Below are 24,977 nucleotides of genomic sequence, written 5' to 3'. Positions count from 1 at the left end.
TAATTTATTTACTTAAAACAGGCTACTAATGGACTTTATGTAGTTCAGAAGAGTAACCTAGTGTTTGCCTTGAATTAATTATATGAATTAACAGAACTTGCATGTTTAAAATGCAGAAGTGGACCGATGTAGGTCAAGCTAGTTAAATTTGGGAGCCTAGAATTGTGGGTCACTGGTTAACTCAACCTGTTGGTTATGTCAAAGTTGTTTCCAAACAAGACTTATTGCTGTTGATAGCACGTTTGATTATTAAGCTAAACACTTAACTAACCCCTCTGTGATTTAGCATGCATAGTGTTTACTTAGTTGCATTTCTCATTAGTTAGATGCTGAGAGGAGATGAGATTAGCAGGTTTTATTTATGTTTTGGCAGATCATTGTATAGCACTTTCTTGTAGTGCTGCACTGCTAAGACTATAAAATTAATAGGAAATGTGGGAGTGTTTTTCTTAAAAAAAAAAAAAAAAGCCTTCTGCTTGTTTCTTTGAGCTTTACAAGATTTGTTATTATTTGTAAGTGCTAGTCATGTACACGCTGCTTTGCAGAGCTGCCACAGAGAGACTGAAATACGAAATAAATACGTTTTTCATTAAAACTTCGATTTTACTAAACCTAAATTTGGAACAGCAATCATATGAAAATATTTATTTGTACTTTAGAGACACAAAGAACCCCCTAAACTGGAAAAATAATTTATCAAGTTGACATTATGCAAAATTGTCAACTGATAATAAATCAGAGTGTTATGCACTAGAATAGTTCAAAATCCTAAAATGGAATTGCTTCCCAAAGTAGTTGGGTAAAAGAGGAGAAATGTCATACAACGTAGACCAGGAAATACCTGAGGCTAGTAGAAGCACAAATGAGTTTGGCTACAAAAGTGTAGTTATAAAGTTGGTGAAAATGCATAGGAGATTGAAAACCAAGTTATTTGTTATCTTAGTGCAAACGTAAAGGGAGATTTATAAATGGAAGGTGTGTATGGGGAATGCTGAATGCTCTCCGCTGGGTATGTCACTTGCTACTTAGAGGAGCAAAATCACAATATGGTGACTGGGTGAGAGCAGAAGGCAGAGTTGCTTATACACTGTACAACCCGTGGGTAGACATCTGCCGCGATTGAGAGCTAGCCGCCCCGACAGACATCGAAACTAAATTCCAGAGGAAGTGCAGAACAGCTGTTTGTTGCAGTGGGTGGGTGCTGTCAAACCTCAGCTTTGGGGGGACAAACAGTAAGAAAGGATTCAAACTTTATTTTACCTCTCATGTGTCATTAAGAGGAGTGAGGATGATACTTGAATGCACAAGGCTGAAAGAGATTTGTGATAAAAATAACTAAAACTTGTTTCTACACCTTGGAGCATGAAAATGGACAAAATTAAGTTACATTGACAGAAATCATGAATCAATGGACATCTGATCATGTAACATAGGATCTAATGTATTTTTTCCTCGTGAAAGTTGAGTTTTCATTTATTTACTGGGAGGGCCTAGTTAGAGAAGCCCTGAAAGTAACACGACTGGGTTAAAACCAAAAAGAACTCTTTATCTTGCATGGGTAACAAGGCAAACATAGTTCTTGTAACTGAGTGTTCTTCACTGAAATTCCAAATATAGTAAATGATTTCAAAGCATTTAAATGACTCTTGTGTCAAATCCCATTGACACTCGGGAGCCTTTGGAAATGTTATGTTACTATCAATGCTTATGTAATGTGATCAAACAGTGACTGTAGGCTTGTAGGACTGAAGCCAAAGCCAAAAACGCAGTGAATATCTTAGTGGGGTGATTTAGTTCAGTAGCAGAGTCAGCATTTGATAGGCTTGTGCATGTCTTCACTTAAGCGCATTTAAAATGTAGTCCTTTTCTTTTATAAAGCACGTACACATTTAATCTTGCAGCAGTTTTTAATAACTTTGAAATGAGCTACATGTTAGAAAACGTAATATAGTTTTACGTTTTAATGTTTTCCCCAGCTGGTAGGATAACAGAGCAAAAACTGTTGTATATTTATCTGTAGTTCGCGTTCAGTTTTGTAGTAAAATTTGAGAACATTCAAATGAAGCAATGCCATGAAACAGGATAACTAACTGTAACTCAGTCCATAGTTTGCACATGTGAAAATGAGTCATAAATACGTGATGACTTATTAGTATTTTAAATATCAATATGAAATGTTTTTCTGTGGTGGGGGACAGAAATGTAATTATTTTCATTGTAGATATACAATAATTATTTAATGTCAGAAGACACTATTTTTTTGGCTTCTTACTGGTTACTCTTTTGTGTGTTTAATTAATGGCAGAAATCATCTTGTGTATTGGAAAAAAAATATAAATTTTCACCTTTAGTAAGATACATCACTCTGCAGTAATTTTATCATTTCTGCTCACAAACTGTTTCGGGAAAATTATGTTCTCAGCATTATGCTCACATTCCGTTTACGACAATTTCTTTGACAGGCTCTGTAGCAGTATACCTAATTTTTGTATCATTTGACCTATTTCCAAATAGTTTTGAGTTGGAAATGACTTCAGGTATTTGTTGTGCCTCAGAAAGGTATACTCATTTTTCTCTGTAAAAGACACAGATCTGTTGCGTGTGTTTGGAGCCTGCAAAATGGTCTTACAAGTTCGAGGGGAAAAATCTGGAGATCCTAAATTTAGTAGGTCTCTTCTCCTGTTGCATTTTAACTCCTGCACAAGTTTCTCTGCAGCCTCAGCGTGCAATATGTTTAAGTATCTGATGGAAACTTTCTCAATCCCGTATCCCCTTTCCTTGTGCCTTAGCATGCATACTTAACAGCCTGTCCTGAGCCCTGGTAGCAATAGGATTTCCCCTGAATAGGGCAATCAAGTTGCTTGCGGCAGGGAACAAGACAGGATTACTGATCACATTGACCAGTGTAGGGGGAGCAATTTAGATGATGGTAATGGAAAAAAAGGTGTTTAAAATACATCTTTAAGTTCAGGTATCCTGAATCAGCAGGTTATCAAATTCACATTCTTTCCTGTTAAATTTGGAGGAAGGGCAAAGGCGAAGGGGCTGTCATTAGCATGGATGTTTTAACATTCAATACTATGAACTTAAAAGTAGTTTGGAATATTTTTACTTTTACCACCAGTCTTTGCCATGATAAACGGTTGATAAATTCACCCAAAAAAGCCCCTTTAGTTTCATTGAGATGCGGATGCCTGCACTGAGTGAAAAATAGTCCCTGAGTCCAGACACGCTGTAAGCTCTAACATTCCAGGATGTGATCTGTGATACAGTACAGTTCCAAAAGCCTCAGTAACTTGGAAGATGAGTCATTAATGAAAAAAATGCATTTTTCCATCCACAAAAATTCTGCTTTCATAATTACATGCAATATCGCGATAATGTAAAGCTATCACACAACATAGCTTCTACGGAGAAGACTAATGTTTTTAGGTGTTCTGCTTTCCCCTAACCAACATTTGAATTATTTGAGACACTTCTGTAAAATCATACAGCATTTTTTCATATTATATGCTATAAATGCCAGAAATACAGCTACAATAACTGACCTTCAGCTGTATAATGGTAAGAGAAAAGTTTTCAAAACCTCTGGGCCTGATATATAAAGGGCATTGCTTTGTACATCAGGGAAACTTCACTCAAGAGTGAAGACCAGAGTATTCATTTGGTTAGTCCAATTCATAGGCTTTCATTATTATTTTTTTTTAAACCATGTAGTACTTTTGTTCCAACTAAAAGTGATGACTCAAAATAAGATGCTCACCTTTAAGGAACAAAAACCAGTACAAGGAAAGACAGATATGACAGTCTGTCCCATTGGCAGCTGAGAGGAAGGAGGCAATTTGTTCAAAAACTCTTCTTTTTTTCCTTTGGACCGTTCTGTCACTGTTACTGAGGAGGCTTCTGGACCTTCTTGTATGCTCTGGGATGAAATGTTCACGGTGTATTACAGAAACAAACCCTGCCTGCATTGTATGACCAGTTTTAGTATAGGTGTTACAAAGGAAAAATGAAAGCTACTGCAGTGTAGCTACTGTTCTCTTGCACAATAGCAAAAATACAAAAAATGAATATGACCTTTGTTTCCCTGAAACTGCTAACACAGGGCTGATTGTGTTGCTCTAGCTGGTGGGTAAACAATGATAGGTGAATTACTTAAATGCAAGCTGGAATTGTGTTTGTGTCTTAAGCTTTAGGACAGTGTTGGCCACTGATTTGCAACTAGTAAGAAAATATGGTTTAAATAGCAAAAGTAGTGTGAAATTGTTGGGGATATGGGAGGATTTGTTTTTTTTTTCTTTTTTCTCTTTTTCCGCCCCCCCCCCCCCCCCCCCCCCCGCCGAAAGAGTATTCTAACAGGGAAGAACTTGTTTTATGATGTTAAGGCATTTCATTTCAAATGTGAGGGTTTAAAGAACCATGTGGTTCTTAAGTATGTTTAGAAAGTTGTCCAGAGAAAATTACTGTTAAGCAATATATCTTTATATTATTTTGTACTCTTATGTTACTGAAACCAAGAGCTGAGTGCATGAGCTTGACCGTTGTAGTGCATTGTCTCTTGTACCATTTCTAGTCAGTCTAGGGTTTCCAGAGACCATGTTTCACAAGCTGTAAACTGATGATACTAACGGTATCCTGATATTCTATCAATATGTATTATATGTAGATCACTTATATTGAAGCCATGGGCCTTAGTACTTTCTTATTAACTCAAACATTTAATCTGTATAGTTGACTTTAGCAAAGAAGCTGTGTTATCTTTTTTTTAAACTTTAGAATATAGGGAGACAAAATTTGGTCCCTTCTTGCATGATGCATAGAAAATTAAAACCTTTATCAGTGTTTATCAATTCTGGTAATTCTAATTCTCAGGTGATCCACAGTTTAAATTTTGTGGAAAATTTAATCCTGAAGTCTGAAGCTTCAGCCAGTTGAAAAGTCTGAGGTCTTCAGTTATGTTTTTTAAAAGGGACTGCTAAAAGGAAATGTCTCTCTTGCTTTTTTTTTTTTTTTTCCTGTGCTGTTTTAACCTTTATAGAGGCACTTAAAGGCTTTGAAATTTGTCTTATCAATAGAACGGTTGGGACTGTCAAACCACTTCTGTGCTTCTGTTGAATTTAATAAAGTCTCAAGAGCAGAAGTAGGAATTCTTGCAAACCTTTACTGAGGGAGCAGGAAGTGAGTTGAAATATATGGTATTGTTCAGTTTAGCATTGCTCAAGCATTTTGTGAATGCCTCTCGTATTGTATTTAGATTAAATATTCACGTTTGGTTTCCTGGATTTTGATAATTGTGGGTTGTTTTTTTTTTTTTGGTGATAATACCTCCTAGTGTGTTCATTCTCCCACCTTCTGATTTGCTAGTTCTTATGCTGAAAAGAGAAGCAGAAAAAAATAGCCCATAGAACTCTGGTAATGTAGTATAAAAGGGGGCAAACAAATACATTTTTGTGTAAATTACTCATATTTTCTTTTATTTACTGTGGAAATTTTCTGGGTTATTTTGCATACATGATACTGAATCCTGTAATAAGATAAGATTTATTCTGTTTCTCTTGATATAATATTCAGCATTTCCCCTTCTATGAATAATGTACAAGACCACCACATCAATAAATGTATTTGGTTGCTATGTACTACTGATATACTCTTAGTAGTACTGTCCAGTTTTTGTGAGTAGTATTTGTTCCCTGTAGATTTATTTGCAGACATTGCAGGCTCGATTATCATATAGTAGTGCCTACTGCAGATGGCATTCACTGCAGCCTTGCAATACAAATGTAAGCAGACTGATTTAACTTGGATTTTGTAGAGCTGAGGGATGATCTTCTGAACTTGGTGTAAGTCCTACTGTGAGTCATCCATAGGTACTGAAGTGCAGTAACCTGTTTTCTGTAATACTTTTCCGTTACGCAGTAAATTCTCATTCGTGTTGCTAGTAGTTCAGCTGATTCGGTGTTTACAACAGCAGGACCCCTTGTGTGCTGATAGTTTGAGTTATAAAATGTTTCACAGATGTTAGTGTACCTAGGGAATTAGAAATGTTCAGTGCAAACTGGGGGAGACCCACAGAGTGCAGGTTTTGTAACACAACAGAACAGCAGTGTGCTAACTTGTGTCCTGCATGGGTACTTCTCTGTAATGCCTTGTCATCGTAGGGCTCTTGGGTAGAACCTGTTGAGTGGTTATACCTATGGTATATTTGAAAGGATAGGGTCATCTGACTTTGGCTATGTGTGAAGGCCAAGGGGAGGTGGGCACCCCTTAACGTAAGATGAGCAGTCTGCCTCCAAATTCCTTTGTAGTTTTCCTATTGCTATGTCTGATTTTTATTTTTCTTTTAAGAGTTCTTCAGACTGTTTTTTAAGAGGAGCTAAACTGAGATATGGAGTCCAGGCCACTTTCTTTGAGAAGGTCAATTAGACACTGGAACAATTTGACAGTTCTTCATAGGATGTGCTGAAGAAAAGGCAGGTGGAATAGTTACTATTGAATAACCTCCTGTATTAGTGGAGAGCACTGTGGGACACAGCTGGTCGTTCTAAGAAATTCTTTCAGTTTAACCCATACCTAGCTCATACCAGAAACCTTTCTCGGGAAATTAAGTGATTTTAAGAATGCGTAAGAATTATTTTTAAAAGATATTTTTAAAGTTGGCTGTAGTTGCATACATATCACACCACCTGCGTTACTTCTGTTGCTCTCAATCACCCTAATACCTTCAAGAAAATAAAGAATTGAGTTCTGATTAGAGAATATTGTCATTGTAGATCTGACTGCCTTTACAGCCAATAATCAAGTAAATAAGCAACAGGGTTTGATGTTCATGCTTCTGGTTCTAATTGAACAAGTTCTGGATGTCTCCGATTTTGATGGGTGGTAGCTGGAAGTAGGCCTGTGGGTAAGTGATTTGAATATGCTTGCAGTAGATCGGCAATAGTACTGATTGACAGCATCAGGAATTATGTACGCTGTTTTGTTCTTGTAAGGGATAACAGGAGCAGCATAGAAACTTTTACAGTGATGGGTGTGAGTTACAAGTGTTTTCAAATAGTACTTCCTTTAAGCCTGTGAGATAAGCACATGCTAAAATACTAGATCTTCAGTCTTTTAGTTTTTAATGTCCACGTTTTACAACTTTAATTTTGTATGCTCCGTTTGAAGGTAACGCCTAAAACTTGAATGCAAAAGTGCATATCCTGGTGTTAGTCATGCTTTGGTAGCCCTAATATGTGCTGTGGTTTGTATGATCTCACGTTAGTAAGTAAATTGAGGGCTGTGCAATCTGGCATGGGAGCTGACTGATCATTCTTGTAATCGCTCATTTTTCTGTCCTTAAGCTTCAGCTTGTAGAATGCAGGTTGCCTTGCAAAATTTATATCTTCCACCTATGCAGACAGGTTATATAGGCAAGGGTACTTTTTTGAACAGTTTAATGTGACAGACTACTTGCGTTTCAAGTTTAATAAGGGAGTGGAGTTTAGACTGAGGACAAAATCCTTCCTAGTTATGATTAGGGTGTTAAAAGCAAAATCAGAGTGTTTATCTGTAATGATCTGTGTTTCATTTTTAACTTTTAAGATTTATTTATTTATTTATTTTCCCCTCAGTATATTTTATTTTAGTAATTGTCCAAAACTGGTGGACTGTGTTAGATTAGATTATGTTTGCTAATGTTTTTCTTCTGTATCTAGTTCAGCGTTTTGCCTTGCTCTCTGATAAAGAAGATTTGGGAGGGTGGGAGTAGTAAGTGAAGAACACTGGAGGAGAACTGTCCCAGTTTTGTTTTTTTTTTTGTTTTGTTTATTTTACTTTTTTAAAAAAACTCTTATTATTATGAAAAAGATAGGCTTTATGGGGAAAGATATCTGAAAGGTATCTGTGGTGTTCTGCCCTTCCCTGGGTACAGATACTCATACTGGAATGTAAGGGATTAATTTTCAGGCATGCTGCAATTGAACATGCAGAAGAGAGAACAGTTCTTGATAACAGTCAGAAAGAAAACTATTGAGGCCTCTGACAAAGTCCTTAGCACTTTGAATACTTTAGTAAGAATGTTTTATTGGGATAGCTAGATATATTAACTATTCAATCTTGAATATTTGGGAATGAATTGCTGTTTTCTTTTGGAATTTTGAGAAAGATGTATTTATTTTTATATATATATATAAAAGAGGTATAGAGAGCATGAAAGGTGGAAAAAATAAGATAAACTCAGAATAATCTAGCGTAAAAATGCTAGTGCGGCTCCATAAGGAAGAAACTTGGCTGTTAGATCCAATTCAGTGCTGGTGCCTTTGGTCTGGGCTGGTTTTTGGGTACTGTGCTCATTCTATTTCAGTGCCTATGGAAGATAGCTTGTGCTGTTCACTTCTTCGTCAACACAGTGACTGTGGTAGAGACCATATAGCTGTGAAAGAGAAGAGAAAGATTTTATTTGCCTATATAAAAGAAAAAACGAAAAGCAGCTGTATAGTTATTAACAACATTTACATATTATTACTCAAAATACTTTTCTTTAATTGTATCCTTTTGTTTTGATTGTTTCATTGTTTACATAGAAAGTTAAAAATGCAGATGTACGTAGAGTCAACTTTCCCATTACAGAATGTTATTCTTCTGTCAGGTATTTATTTTCAAGGCTTTCAGCTTTCTCTGTGGAAGAAATTCGTAAACATAGGCTTATAATATACCATTTTTATTCAGTGATTCAGATTATCTTGGATATGATAAAAGACCAGAATACTGTCCACTAAAAGAATGCATAGGAGGCTCTTCATCCTTGATGCTCTGAAGTAGCTTTTCTAATGCTTAGTTGTTCTGTATTTGAACTAAATTTTATTGTTACAATTACAGAAAGACAAGTAGCTAGACCTATGGGCTAACTGTAGTTCATGAGAAGATTGAAGATAATAACTTAGTATTTGCTGTTAGATCAGACATGGGCAGGTTTTAAATCTGTGTTTTGCAAGTAACTTCCCCTGTCAGAATTGGGGTGGAGCTTTTAAGCTGCTTTTTCTTCCTGAAAAAACTTGAGTACTACTACTTCTATTGTGTTTGCTCTTGGAGGTCAGGCATTTGCATTTGGAATGCTTGAAAAAGCAAGACACTGACACCATGGAACACTGCATTATTTTAAAGGTGTTTCTTATTTTATGCCACATAAATTCTGGACGCTATAGCTGAAGTGATTTGGGCTCAGGATGCGTGTTACAGTAACGTTATATTTTAATGTGTAGTTGTTTAGCCCAGTTGAATGCATTTGAAGGATTTTTCTGTTCAAAATAAATTTGAGAAGAGTTTTGAAATAACGTATCTGGATAAAGTGCAAAGTTGCTGCAGCCCTGCTGTGCACATGAGTCATAGTATTTGAGGGAAGTAACGCATTTAGTTGCAGTCCAGTTGATGAACTCTACATCGGTGAGTCATTAACTTTCCAGCATCCTTTACTCAGAAAGAGAATGGAGTTGACCAGTATTCCCTGAGTCAAACTCGGGTCTCAGAAATCACATTGAAAATGTAGGGAGCAGATGAGGTTTTCAGACATTAAAATATCCTTTGTATGCTTAATGCTTTAATCATGCCTTAAAAAATACCCCAACCAAAAAAAAAAAAACCCTAAAGAAAAATATCCTTTAATTATCATTAAGAATATGTTGATTGTATGGATCAATGGATCACAAGTGATAGGGAGGGCAGAGATTTTTCTCACAGATAGCAGGAAGAGAAACAAGCATAATGATGTACTGCATGCTGTCTTGGGTAAAGGGTTCAAAACTTACATGGTTTGCAGTTTTCTCTCTGCTACTTGGTCTTTCAGGCACTTCCATTTCATTCTGGATATCTTGACTTAACTGCGTAGATGCCCCCTCTTTGGCATTTGCCTTTTAACGGGATGATTTGGGATAGTTTACAGAGCACACATCATTCATAACAAGTGAAGGGTCTGGAAGGCAGTTTTCATGGCCAACATCCACCGTGTCTTAGAAAGGAACTTTACACCAAAAACTTCTCAGGAAAGAAGATGCAACTTTGATACAAGCTATCAATGGAGCTGTAGGTAACTTATGTCATCTTTCACTGAACTAATGCTGCTTAGTGTGCGGCTTCTTTTGTATTTCTTTACTTGTGTTTGTGCCTAGGTGCACGTTTATGGAAAAAAAAAATTCCCACCTTCTCCTAGGTTCAGATTAATGCCTTGCTTTGTATAAATCTTTCTGTTTGTCATCAGCCTAAATCTTGCTTAGAGTATTTATTCTGTTTTTTGAGGGCTTGTTTGCTTTTTTAAGTGGTGTTGCCAAACATTTATGTTGTATTGGTTTGTTCCTTGAACTCTTTGTTGTTGTAAATTTTACCTGATTTATTTAGTCGTTTCCAAATACTTCAGAAGTTGAATGTTTAACATAAACATCTTGAAGGAATTGTTTAGAAGCAGTTTTATGCTGGTTAGAAATGCTATGTTCCTTGGAATTATGCTGAACTGGCTTTGTGGTAGAAAAAACAGAAGTTACATATGAGAGGAGATTTCAAGTTTAAGAATCCCAAGTGGGCCCATTCTTCTGGGTCAAAACTTTGTATAAGATGTAGTGCAAATATTATTTTATAACATTGCTGCAGTATAGCAAGCAACCGGCACTCTATTTCCTTACTCTGGGGTGTTTTTTGAGGCTGGGAATCTCTGCTCATTACCTGAGAGATGTAAAATCTGGTACAGATTTCTACCTGCGAACGATTAGGAAGTTGACCAAAGTTTCTGGGTGACTAAGACAAGCAGTCAAACCTGCTTGTGTTACCAGCAGGATAATAGTTCTGGGTTGTTGAAATACAACTGACAGAATCCTGCCAGAAAGGACCTTACTGGTTTTTTTGCACCGATTATGACGAGTTAACCATGGTTTATTTTGCTTCTAAAAATGACTTCTTCCTGTATTTTTTTTCCCTATTTTTATTTCTCTCTCTTTTTTCCTCATTGTACCAGCAGGGTTGAAATGCATTCTGCCATCATAGGATGATCTGCTTTTAGGGGTGTTGTGTTTAAATAGTTAACTGGCAGTTTGCTCCTGGTGTAGACATATCCTTGATACGATTCATTTCAGATTCCTGAAGGAAGAGCTGAAGTAAGTGTTTCTCTAGAACAGCATTATATGATGTGGCTACAATTTCCCACCTGAGAACTGAAAATGACGGTGCGTAGTCAGGTGTAGAGGCAGCACTGACTGAGGTAAGAGCCGTGTTGCTTCCTGGCTGTGCAGTTGGGTACAAGGGTAGTTAGGATGGAAGAAAGTGAATTTCCCAGAATGAACCTCCAACTAACTTTTTGAAGACTTGACTGAAACCTGTTTTAAATGGGGAGGAGGAAGAATGCCTGCTAACTTACATACCGGTAGCTTCTTTTAGATGTGTGTGTTTATGAACAGTGTAATAAGATAGGATTGCAGGCACCTTGTCAAAATTCTTCAACTGCTTTTCAAGAAGTGCTACGATTTTACCATGGCATGCAATTCCAGAAGGGTTCAATAAGCAAGGAGTGCAAAGAACTCTGTAAGTGAGATGATCGCTCATTCATGAAAACACACAGTTACATTGCTGCTTTTTGGGGTGGCTTAGGGAGGTCTAGACAAGTGAGGTATCCTGCTGGACAGCCTGCTTGCTACTCGATAGGACGTTGCTCCTTGCCAGCCCTGCAACTGCAGCGCTTTCTTGCTTTGTCCAAGGGATACTCTTTCCTCTCCTTTCTGGCTGCTTTATTTCTGAACCTAGCTTCCTGTGCTTTAACTCATAGAAATGAATAGTCAAAATAACTCTTGGGGTTCGGACTCTTCCTGTCACGTTTTGCATATAGTGCACTTTCAAGTGCTTTCTCTCTGCATAGTTGGGCTGGCCTACACTTTAAACTCCTTTTTGCCTGTGTAATGTTTGACTTGTTAGATGTTAAAAGTAAATCTCTGCAACGAAGGAGTTTATCTTAAAATTTTGGTACTCTGCTAGCTTTTGAGAGAACACTTATGGCACAGTACTTAAAGCAGACTTTGTTAGTGTGTTTTGTTAATGCTGTGCAACAACATTTTTTTAACTGGTTTACATGTTGTCCTTGTAAATGTTATTTAACATGCATACAACATACAATGTCTTTGAAATACTTTGTGAGGCTCTTCCCCCTGCTCCCCACCCCCCCTTTCATTCAGAAGTTCTAACAATTCTAAACCATTATAATGCCAGGTATTTAAAGTACTTTCTTGCCACAGAAAAATAACTTCGATTAAAAAAAAATAAATATATTAATGCTTCTCTATGCTTTTGCATACATCTGGGCTTAAATTGAGCAAAAATTAAAATTTTTCCTATTTTCTAAGCTAAATCTAGTTGTTCACATCAGGAAGTTTTTCAGGAAGGTTTCCTGGGGAAATACATAATTAACCATGCCTTTAAGTCAGGGTACAAAATAGATACTTTCTTGACGTTTCTTCCAGCTTCTCTTTTTCTAAGAATGTTTTACTATTTAGTATCTATTACTGACCCTTGGGTAAAAGGAATGGTAAAACGTGTAGTAAAATGCAATAGGGTTTTTAAGCACCGCTTATCAGTGGAGCATCGGAATGTCTGATCTGAAGAAAAAGGTAAAGTTGATACGATTTCATATTGTAAATCTGAAGATGATGATTGTGTTGTTATAGGGCAATGTTAGTTATTACCTGCAATAAACATAAATAATAATGAGGAATTCGTGGAAGGAGGGTATATCAGAACTTTGAAATTTTATTCCTACTTTACTAAAGGCCTACTTATTATTTCAGGTTTTTTACTGTCCTTTAAATAGTAGGCTACACATCTTGGTGAAAAAGATTTCGAAGACTTGTAGAAGAATGTATGGTATAGGATTTTGCTGCTGAGATTTTTTTATTTTTTTTTAAAGAAGGCGCAGAGACGTGTATTCATGGGAATATCAAGCATTTTGCTTTGACTGGAGGGCAGCAATTTTGTAAGCTGAGCTAGAAACCCAATTGAATCTGATCTAAGTTTTTACAACCTGTCTTACCTAGTTTAGATGTGTTGGATTCTTTGCAGTTTATTGTATGAATTGTTGGAGAAGGCTTTAAATTGAAACTCTTGTCAGGACTTTTGTGTCAGAACCCTTAATATGTTTTGTAAGAGTAAGGAGCTACTGTGTTGCTGTGTATTTTCCCCATTTTCCCCTCTTACTCTTGTGTACTTGTGCTTTTCTCTGGCCTTATTGTCCACAAAGCACTTCAGTGTCTTTGTATATTAAAAACATAAAAAGTGCTTCAGCCATAGAGTTTTAAAAGAATGTTTTGGTGTAGCCATTGAAAAAAATAATAAATCAGGACACAGCTACTTCATTGGGATGCATCAGCATATCTTTTGAGTGTGGAAAGCTGCCAGAAGGGCATTGCACTGGTACGCTGTGCTCTGCATAGAGTTTACCCTGCATTTCATTTCAGATTGAGGTCATGATGATGAGGTGTCCTTATGAACGTGTGATTCAGTAACTGAAGCATCATTTTCAGCAGTTTACCAAAAATCTTGAAATGATAAGCAACACTTAAATTATTTGTGGTGAAAATGAGGAATCCCAAAACCAGAATACTCATATATTTTCCAAGCAAAACCCCTTGTAGTATTAGTAATAATAATAAAATCTTACTGATAACACTTTTCTAATTGAACTAGAATTCTTATCACTGAGCGTATGGGTACAGAACAGCTGATGAAGTAGAGGACATTGATTACATTCGTGGGATACTTAATTTCAGGTTTTAGTTCACTTAAAAGTCTGTTTCTGGGTGTATGTGAATGTTTCTGGTTGCGAAGTTCTCTACGGGTCCACCTGCATTTGACATGCTCTGCTTCTGTTCTTTTATTTGAAAAGAATTTAGCACACATTCTTAAAGAATAACTGAGCTGCCTCAGCCTAAAAATATGAATAATTGTTTAAACTGTCCAACAAACCTTGCCTGTATCCCCTTAGCAAGGTCATAAATTAAGGAGGAACTATAAATATTAAATATGCAGCATATATGAAATCAATGAGGTGACTTCTGATCTAGCAAAGTAAAATGGCTTTCTTCAGAAGCTGGTGTACAGGATATACAGAACTTCCAAAGGACGATTTGAGGGTTTTATTAACACGGTCTAATTAACCTCCTTCCTGTACAAGGTGAAGTGTTATATGCTCAAAACAAATGATGAAAAGTGTAAGGGAAATACAGAATTGGATCAATTTTCTTTTAATGATAAATAATCCTTCTAGTCTGGTTGGATGAAAGTAAACATATGTGGGTTACAGTTTTGCTTTTACTGTGTGCCAGGATTCAGCTCAGAGTAAATTCTTCAGCAGAGATATAAACCTTTGAAAATTGCTTTATAATGGAAATGGTGACAGACCATTAACTACAGTAGTATAAATGCATTGATTTATCATATGTATAGTTGTCCTAAGTTGCCAAATACATGAAACAGTATGTGCTGAATGTATAGGGAGGAGGCTTCTTTGTAGTTTTAACTAGTTAATGACATGAGTCATATTATGTTAAGGCTTCTCAAATATACGGCCCCTGACATGATTGGACAGGTATCATTCAGGGGCTAAGATATATTTGTACTGTAGTGACACTGCAGTCCTGCTCTAATTGCTATACTGGAAGGGGATCAAGAAGCATTTAACATGATGCGTTTAATCACCAATGCAATTATAGTACCACTGATGCAAATATGTTTTCCTACTACCAAGCCATAGGAACTTCTAAATCATAAAGAATCACTACTAGATATTCTGGCAAACCTTGTTCCCAATAAAAATGCAGAATCTGGGATTTTGCCGTCATACTTAATTAGTATCTGTAGCTTAAATATCTTTAAAATTAAATATCTAATGCATGCACACATGCTATATGAAAGCATTTTTTTCTCCAAACTCCTTATTGTTCCATCCTCAAAAGACAACTGAACAAAAATTATTTTCAAGAATGGCTATTATTCTGGTGTCATTTTTCAAGCATTGAGAATATACACCTATACTAGAATCTTTACGTATTTTACTCTGGTGCAGCTGCATGATCTTGCTATTGGTGAGCATTTACATTAATAATGCGAGTTTACTGTTGCCTTAAAAAGTGTAGGAGACATCCCAATTCAGATAAAACTGATCATTTTCTATTGCCCTTTGGCACTTGTGTGGTGTTAAGCTAGTATTAGTTTTTGGTGTTTCTGGTTTGTGTTTTTTTCTTTCCTCTTAAAGATGGGATGGGGAAGCTAGGAAGTGCCCGATAGTTTGCTGGAAAATGTAGGATTTTGTCACAAAATCTTCAGTATTTATGAGGGGTGCCTATCTAAGTTTCTTGGCAGTTTCTTTTCATTAGGGAGACTGAGTATGCTGAGATTGGACAGACTTCCATATACTTTTTTTTTTTTTAACTCTTTGAATGCACAAAATTTCCACATGTAATGTGTTCTTGAACCTTCAGATTGAGATTGGCATTTTTAGATTCTGGTAATTCTGATCAACTACTGTACATTTAGCAGTTTTTGTACATCTTTGAGATTTATGGCTAGAATTTCAACTTCATTCTCTAGATTTGGTTTCGTATTGATAAAATCATTTACTGGGAGAGGTGGAAGGAAAAACAAACTGCCGGTGAAGACAGAGTAGAATGTGCATTGATTTGGATGGTGCCTCGCAATGGTATACTCCCAAATGGCAAGAAATAAAAGGCATAATGAGTAGTAAAGGGCATAAATTTGAGTATGTAACTTTCAGTGCTTTTAGTGGAGTAGACAAGGCCACACCTTCATAAGAACGTACTGGAAGTACCATATGAAAATGGAATCAAGGAAGCAATCTCTTCAGTTTTATTAATTAGTTACATACCAATACACAGGATTTGAAGTATGTTATTTTTGATATTTAATGCCTTTTGCTGGCTCTCGCTTTGCATTATGAACCTTTAAATGGAGAGGCAGATGTTGATCTGACTGAAGTTAGGACCTTATGCCTGTCTGCATGTGCATCTGTCTGAAGGCTCCGAGGTTTCTTTTGCTATGGGGATTTGTAGGCACAACAGTGCAAGTAAGGGATGGTGGCTTGAATAGCCTCAAACGTGTCCTTTATTTTTATCCTTACATGTGACTTATTTATTGCTTAAAGTATGCTTAAATATGTTAAACTTCCAGGCCTTCCCATTTCTGTAAATTTCTTCCTCTTTCAAAGTCCCTATGTCATTGGTACTGCTTTCATGGCTGTTCTTAAGGGAGTGTTTTGGTTTTTTTTCTTTGGCAGTGGAAGCACTTTTTTTAATACCTACACTTGTTTGAGACCGAGCCCTGTGGAACTGTTGCATGCAATCATTCTGTAGCCACTGGGGTTTTCCAGCTGGCTTGAAGTATCCTCTGCCTCTAACTTCCTCTGCCGCTTGACCTTCTGAGCTTGCTTCACCTTGTGCTTTCCAATCTACATAATCATTTTGTGTGTCACCCTTTAGTTAAATGGTTTCTTTTTGACAGATGGAAGTACCTTCAAATAGGGTTTAACTTTATATTCTTCCTCAGAGATAATACCATTCTATTTGCCTTGATTTATCTATAAATATGAATGTCTTTCTGAATACCAGCTTAAATTATGTACAAGTGGAGATTGTAAATTATCAGTATAAAACTGGCTTTCTAGGGATATTGTACATACAGAATGTATACTGTAATAATTCTGTATTAGGTGCTGTTAAGCATGAAGCTGACTTTTATGAGGGAAATCTGGGAATTGCCTTAGTATGCCCAGTTAAAAACTGGTGATTGGCTATCTGATTCAGAAGTATGCTGACTATCCTCAACCTAACTGTGACAGAAGGGTGTAGAAGTCTTGGGTGTCTTTGCCAGGACTGACTTCGAATTCTAGCTCCACTGTGCCTTATTCACCTTTACACTTAGGATTTTCCTGTACGTTCCTAGAAATCTGAAATGTATTGCTTTCCCTAGAAGCCACTGGCTCTAGATAGAGTTGGCTGCTGTGACCACCTCTTTCCTATGAAGTGGAAACAGAGGGCTGTATCATGACCAGGGCTGTCTGATATTTTGGAGCTTTGAGTTTTTAAATAAAATTACCTCTACAAATAACAGATATTACAAATGTATGATATACTTGAAAAGGCTATCGGGAGCAAAGAGATTTTATATTTTGGTGTTCCTGCCTGGCAGTATGAGGTTCTGGTGAATGTTTGAGTCACTAGGAAATAATTAATGTAAAACAGCGATGTGGTTAGCAAGATTTACTTCACAGAGAAAACAGCAATATGCAGGTTTGCTCAATTTTAAGAGTCTGGTGAGAGAGCCCTTGCCTGCTGTAAAGACGAAATCCTAGCGATGAGAGGAGGGATTTGCAGTGTAACAAAGAGCTGTCAAACATACATTTTACTTGACAGATATTGATGTCTGTAAGCTGCTTAATGCATTTTCTTTGTAAAGCATTTGCTCTAATTAAATATTGCACTTTCAAAAAGGGACTGATTGTTGATCAACACTGTTACTGTGTCTCTAATAAAAGTGCCATTTGCTTAGTTCTAGTGTAATGTTGATGGATCTGCAGTGAGGCAAGTGACTGTGTAGAAGAAACTAGGACAGACAAAACCTACTCAGGGTTTAGATTCTCATCTTAAGTAGTCACCTCAGACTGACTTGGATGCCTTGAAAAAGCATGTAAAAGGATCAGAGAGAAAGTGATCCTTGAAACTGTAACAGTGAGCTGAAGTTATTTAGCTTACAAGGTCACTTGTCCAATAGCACTGTGCTTTCAGAATTCTTTTGTGTGTGTGTTATGAGTAAATGGCAGCCTTTTTCTTTTTTCACATAGCTGTATGTTGTGTGTGCGTGTGCATTTTCCATTGTTGGTGTGCTGATAAGTAAATATTATATGAGGCTTTGGATTGATATTTAACAGCAGAGATGGTTGACTATGCCACTGAAAACATTTGTCGTTGCCCGTTCCAGTGTCATCAATATGAACCATCTGAACTCTGCCTTTCTTTTTCTTTGCTGCCCCTGGGGTTTAATGGCTTTGCAGAGAAGCTCCTGCCTGGCATATTGAGCTGCTCCAGAAGGTCTAACCCATAAGCAGTGAGTACTGAACTGCAGCACACTAATGCTGTAGGTGTTGACTCACCATGCTGTTTTTAATTGCAGTTCTCTTGAAGGTAGATAATCTGTGCAGACTTTCAACACAGATATTGAATCTTTGAGTATATACCAGTTTGATGATGTATTTGTATGGCTACGAATGCTGTTCTGCTTTTCTTTTTCTGGGAATTAACTTTTCTCTTGTGCACATACTGTTTGCATTTAAAACTAGCTTTCATGTGTCTGTGGCTCTTGCTATAGCTGGCAAATGCTTATGTCTCATATCTGCAGTGAACTGTGTTCTTCTAGAATTCTTGAGCCTGATATAAACCAGCTTTCAAATGTGCATGAACTGAAAAGCATCTGTAATGTTTTGATGTGACTAATACTAAGATATGATTGACCAAGTCTGGATTTACTTTGTTACTGGAAAGTAATTCAAAATATTAATTTGCAAACTCTGGGGGGTAAAAATAATCTGTAATTCTGATAGGTGTGTTCATTTGTGACAATTGCTTTGAAAAAATTTTCAAAATTTTTGCCTCGACATAATAAGCAGGTTTGAATTTTGTAATTTGTATATTGTAAGATGCAGATCTCATCTCAAAATTCCATCCATGTTGGGCTGGAAATAGAAAACAACTGTTTTGGTAGTCTCAATTGGTTATGTGTATGCATATTTCTAAAGATAAAGATGCAATTAATTTGGCTAAATTAGATGTTCCAGCTAGAGGCTTCCCTCAGGAGGCAAAAAGGTCTTTTGGGCACGGACAGTTTTGTTACAACCTTGCCTGTCAGTATGTACTTTCAGACCTGCTGAGGATGGTGTTAATGCTTATACATAATGGCGGCGATGATTCAGGAATGCTGAACAAATCAACTATTGGGCAACGTGCACAGAAACTGGATTGCTCTTACCTAAAGACATTTTGATGCTTAGAGAGCTTTTGAGATATTCTCCAGCTCACTTTGTAAAGGAGATGTTGTGATGTTAGCAGAGAACTTTTTGTAAACTGGGAGAAACTTGTTCTCCTGTAGTATATAGCTTTGGGTAGTTTCATGGTAGCCCTAGAGAGGTCTATAACCTTAAATTTTTTATTTTTTTTTTTTTGGTGAGCCTACTGACTTTCTTTATGAGGGGAAATACTTGTGGCATAATTGCACAAACACTTTGGAGACATCTGGGAGGCTTAAGATATTGCTGCCATTCTCCAGCTGTTTTTCTCTCAGCTGACGGTTGCTGCCCTCGAAGTTGAGCCGCACTAATGGATCATATGAACTATCCTAGTCCATGTCAGTGCAAAGTCATCCAGGTTATTTTAAATTACTGCTGGATGCAGCCGAGGGTAGAAATGAACGGCTTGAAGTAATAACTTCTTAAGCCATTCCAGCTAGACTTCCAAGAGCACATCTGTTTGTGTCCTTATAAGTGCAATACTTTAATCTCTCTATTGCTGTACTGTATTCAGGATTTGTCAGGACTGCAGAGCTGTTGCCAAGGGGTGTCTAATATTCAAGTGGAATGTATTGGCTCTTCCTGTCTATCATTATTATCATATTGCAATAGAAAGATCTGAATGAGGAGCATGTAACATATACATTGAATGGTAAAGTAAACTTATTTTCATATATGAGGTAAATGTGTGAAAGACATGTTTTAGAAGCTCTTTAAATTGGAAAGAGATTGCCATATGAAGTCTCTTCCCCTGACCGTGTTCCTAGTTCAGCCACTTCTAGCCACTTACCTTTGATTCCTAGCCATTTAAGTTCTTAGCCTCTCTATACCCTTGCTTCGTTCCCCAGAAAACTTCCCTGTATTGATTAGAATTATAATGAATTTTTTAGCTCTTTTTTTTTTTTTTTTATTTTTGCCTCAGGTCCAGCAAGACTATGAATCTCTGTTCCAAATGCTTTGCTGGTAAGTGCAGTAAAAGGTTTTGTGTTTTTGTTAGATTATCGAAACCACATTGTTGGCATCTCCTTCAGGATTTGTGCATGGGTTTCTCTTCCTTCAGTGTGTATATGTAATCAGATTTTCCTCGCTTTAGTGCTTCATTTATTTGCTAATCAAGAACCTCTTGTGTAAATGTACCAATCAAACCTTGTTCTTGAAGTTCATGGAATTCTGGAACACCCTTGAACTACAGAGCTCTGCTGTCAGCACAGCTCCTATACAGATGACATGGCTTTCAAAATGCATAAGTCTGAATTGTAATTTGGCATTCTGTAGGATTTATTTGGTAATATCCTCTGAAATATGGTATAGATAAAAAATGAAATGTTGGTATAGAACACTTCTTATTCCATTTCTTTTTAACTTGCAGCCCTTGAACATTAAATCATCAGTAGCTCATTGATAGTCTAATTCTAATTACTACGTATTATTTTCTTATTGCAAGGTCATTGCTACTGTGTAAAATGTTAGGAATTGCTATTGACCTTTTCAGGTTAGCATCTTCTAGCTTTGCCTTTATGATTTTTTTTTGGTATTATTTAATATTGTAAACTTATTTTTAATTGTAATTAAAGTGCTGTCATAGTCCATGATTTTTAATTTCTCTTGGGGCAACACATACAATCTTTAAAAGTTCAGTTTTGTTTTGTTTTTTAATTTCGGTCATTGGCTTGTCTATGAAACATCACTTTAATATTGAGCTTGCAGAATTTTTTTTTAAGGTCATTGGTTTCCAAGGCAATATCCTAGAATCTTTAAAAATTAAGGCAAAACATAAAAAAAAAAATTAAAGTGTTTTTTCTGAATTTTTTATCAAAAAATAAATTTTGATTTGTAGATTTCAGATCTTGGGTTCATCATCACTTCATTAAACAACGACATAGCAAATAAAGATTGTCAAAGGTGGTTCAGCAAAAATGATGCATGTATTTCTCTGACGGTTTTCCAAAGCCATGGATCACTGGAAAGGGTATATTGAAGAAAGTGCAAGTCCTTTCTTGTACTCCTCCTCTACTGACCATAGTCAGAAACGAGCTACTCGGTCTTTGATTTGACTCAGTACAAATGTTATGTTCATATTAGCACAGTAAACAACTGCAGTTTGTGTACTTCAGAAATGTGGACTTTCTGATTCTGAGATATCAAAATGGCCCATCCCTCATATTCTGATATTAACAGAGTACCCAAAACCTCACAGCCAGCAGACCAGGCATTAAGCAAAACATCATTTATTTTGGTTTTACTGTTTTGTTGTTGTTGTTGTTTCATTTGTTTGTTTTTAAGAAGAAGAAGCCTTCTTGGCTTCTACTCTGTAATTCTCCTGAAATGCCATTGCCTCTGATGAAGTTCATTTTTTCTGTTGTAAAAATACAAGGTGATATCTAAATATGTGTGACATTTTGGGGGGGTGAGGGGGAGGGGGCAAGGGAGAGAAATCTTAGCTTTTTAAAATTTTCAAGACTTGCCTTATAGCCTGTTTATTTTAATGAAATAAGACTTTTGAAGAGTTTGAGTAACTTCGAAAGCTACTGCTAGTTGGAACAAAACCAAATATTGTGGAAAAAAGTAAATTTACTCTATCATTTTAGATCTTAACTGTGGTTCCTTCAACAGGCAGCATTGAAATAACCAGTTCTGTCACACTAGTAACTTGAAAGCTCTTAATGTCATCATTCAAACATAAGTTGTCTTTTTTTTTCTTTCTTTCTTTCTTTTTTTGGTGATATTGCTGAAATATTTTTAGCATATTTTTATACTGGGTTTCCAGCCACAGTGTTGAAAGAGAAAGATGTATACTCTTGTTCCTGTAAATTCAACCACCACAGATAGCAAGATTTTGGGCAAGTAAGCTATTGAAATATGTTGTTCACCATTCCAGGCACTCCAAAGATACAATGTGAAAAAAGTTCCTCTTGTTTCTCTTTTAGCATGGCAAGTTATTTATTCAAAATGTATTGAAGCAGATTTGTATGTGAGGGAAAATTGGGAATTATTATTTCTCTTGACCGTCATTTCCTTTCTCTTTTATTTTAGAAAAAAGAAATCCACACAACGAAAAAGGTTAGTAACTTTGTTAAATGACTGGTTTTTTTTATTTCCAGAGGGAAGGGACAGAATTCAGTCTTCCTATTTTCTTTTTTTTAAATTAATTTCAGACACACACAGCAGCAAAGCCCCTTACATTTGTGTAAGTATTACCTTTTTATATAGATCAAGGGAGAAGGGCAACAAGTCAGCCAGAGATTGGTTTACATTTCAATATGAGTTATTACGTGGAACTTTCCTATCTTTACTGGTTTTTCAGACTTTCTGAACTGTGTACACGTTTGTAAATACATGATGATGAGCTCTTGTTTGCTTCTGCCCTTCCTTTCCTCCCTATTCCCTGGGAAAAATGGTCATAGTTTGATGTCTGTGACGTTAATTACCACAGAAATGGATCAAAGGGCAATAGTCAGGGGCTGTAATTTTGCCTTCTTGTTTGACCAAATACTGGTGATTTCTAAATTTATTATCAAGATAAATTAACTGAATTTTCACTTCCATTTGTCCAAAGATGAAACAACCAGCAAAACCAACCAGATTATGTAGCAGTGAAACTGAATTCCATGTTTTGGCTATCTTTGCAGCTTTGTATCTTTCTGTTTTCTTAAACATGGGAATACTTCTCATAGGTTATGTTAGAGATTAAGTTGTTCAGCTTTTTATGGCAAGAGTGAGCTGGATACTGCACGGATACATGCAGCTGTTCGCCTAGCAGAGCCCAGTGTTTTGATCTAAGTCTAGAAAGTTAACTAAGCTCTTCTGTTCAACCACAAATCTGTTGTTTGTTTGCCACAGGCTACTCCTTGGTTTGCATGTAAATGTTGATAAATACTGGAGAGGAGCTTGAAGTTAGCTATCCTCTTCAGCCCTCTTTGCCTCCTCTTCACCCCATCTGCCTGTTCAAGAAGGAATGCCTGACTCGTTTTATTTAAGCCATGTAGAAGCAGCAGACTCTGAAATGTTCAAGAGTCTCTCTGAAATCTTTTCAAGTTAATTGTGCTTCTGCGAAGTACTTGACAACATTCTGTCTCCAGTTCAGTGCTGACCACATGCTATCAATGCCTCAAAGTCTCCAGATACCGTACAAGTGTAATCCTACATATCAAATTACTTCAAATAAATTTGCTCTTCTGATGGTTAAGGCATAGTTGCTTTCAGACTTCCTGCACATCCAGAATACAAATGCAATGAAGTGTGGATTTTTTTTTTTTTATCAGAATATAGGCTGGTAAGTGAAAAAATGCAAATTCGGCCAGACTGTCTCCCTTAGTGACACATCTCTTGCTAATACTGCAACCTCTCTTCTTTCAATATGGTAAACTGCGAAATCTGAGTGATTAAAATACAGGACAGTGATGAATGATATTTTCCAAAAGTGCTCTTTATTAATCTGTCTTTGCTTCCATTAGGTTTATGGAAGTTTTAATATCAACTTCAGGTAGGGACGTTGTTTGAGTACTTTTGAAAAGCCACGTTTATAAAGTAGGCTCTTTCAGGCAGGAATTCTACCAACATTCCTGGAAACAACACCTGGTACCTCAGGTACTCAATTTTAATTGGAACCTTTGGGAAGAGTCACAGAACAAACTATTACAGAGTAAGAACAAATATTTAAATACAGAACACAGTAAAACTAGACTTTCTACTTAAATTACCCCAAGAAATGCAGTCTGCCTGTAATTCATTTCATTGGGAGTCTAGAAAGTTTAATTTAGGTTATGGTGCAATCAGCCTTGGAAAGAGGGGTGCAGGAAGTGGATTTCTGCTTGTTGAATAAGATGTGAAGCTGAAGGTAAGTGTAGCGCTGTGTGGTTTGATGGAGAGATGCACTTGGAAAATTGAAAGAAGATAAAATGATGATTAGGGTATTCATGGATTTGTGAATCAATTTCATAGCCCTTCTGTCTGAAGGTGTAATTGAAACTTCCAGAGGTGGGTGTCCATCTCTTAATCCAGCTCCGTAGTGTTTATGTTCATGTTCTGTGAAGCACTAGATCAGCATCACTGAATTAGAAAAAATACTTCAACCATATAACCCAAAAATTCTCTGAATTTTAGGGCCTCGACTCTTAGTTCAGTTTTATTTTTAGTTTGAAATCAAACACATTTTTTGACATACGGGTGTCTTGTAAAAGTAAGTAAAAGTTAGAGATTTTTTAATCTCCATCTATCAAGTAGTAAATCAGTATTGCTGGAACCACATAGGTATTTTCAATACCTATGCTTAGCTCTATGCCAGATTATGAAATTTTGTAACTTCAATAGTATCTTTTATTCTCCTGAACTTGAAAGATCTGGGGGGAGAGAAGACACTAGTATAATCTATATATAATCTGATTCTAGAAGTATCAGATTATTCGCTATTCTTTGTGTTTCCTCAACTCACTCAGACGTCTGACTGTAGTGTTACTTCATGTTTTCGTGTATCTTAACCTTTCTGCTTTGTTGAGCAGACCTTTATTTTGTCATGCCTAAGTCACACACAGTTTTCGGAGTTTAGAAAATTGGGGGGTTTATGTGACTCAGAGTCACTTGAAGAATACAATTACCTCTTCTATCAGTCTTTGTAAATCCTGGGAGCTATTCAGAATGCTGCCTTGTCTGACAGTAATAACACCTACTGTAAGCATGAGCTGGCAAAAATCGGTGTTCCTGCGTAAAGAGATTTTGCTGTTAATCAACTGCTGATTTGATCCTCAGTCAAGCTTTCAGCTTGTTTATTGGAAAACTTTTCAACAGGTCCATCTTGCATGTTGCCAGTCCAAATGTTGTTATTTTTGCTGTGTCCTGTTGTATGATAAATGATAAATTATGCTTTATTCAGCCCTTCTCTTCATGAAGTTTTCATTCCTAAATG

At 36.5% G+C, this 24,977-nt stretch overlaps 1 protein-coding gene across 4 annotated transcripts in view; it reads left to right on the top strand.

The window, feature by feature from the left end:
* ZFAND3 (zinc finger AN1-type containing 3) overlaps positions 1 to 24,977 on the top strand; it is a 144,102-nt gene that overhangs the window by 15,679 nt on the left and 103,446 nt on the right. For 3 of the 4 annotated variants that reach the window (XM_054197150.1, XM_054197153.1, XM_054197151.1), the window contains exons 2-3: positions 19,998 to 20,038; positions 22,109 to 22,135. In XM_054197150.1, coding sequence (XP_054053125.1) covers positions 19,998 to 20,038; positions 22,109 to 22,135 — 68 coding nt within the window. Of the gene's footprint in view, positions 1 to 18,067; positions 18,121 to 19,997; positions 20,039 to 22,108; positions 22,136 to 24,977 lie in introns of all 4 variants that reach the window. The other variant, XM_054197152.1, reaches the window with a different exon arrangement.

The sequence above is a fragment of the Rissa tridactyla genome, chromosome 3 (genome assembly GCF_028500815.1).
Source record: "Rissa tridactyla isolate bRisTri1 chromosome 3, bRisTri1.patW.cur.20221130, whole genome shotgun sequence".
Taxonomy (NCBI): Eukaryota; Metazoa; Chordata; class Aves; order Charadriiformes; family Laridae; genus Rissa; species Rissa tridactyla.
This window is presented reverse-complemented; position numbering and strand designations above follow the sequence as displayed.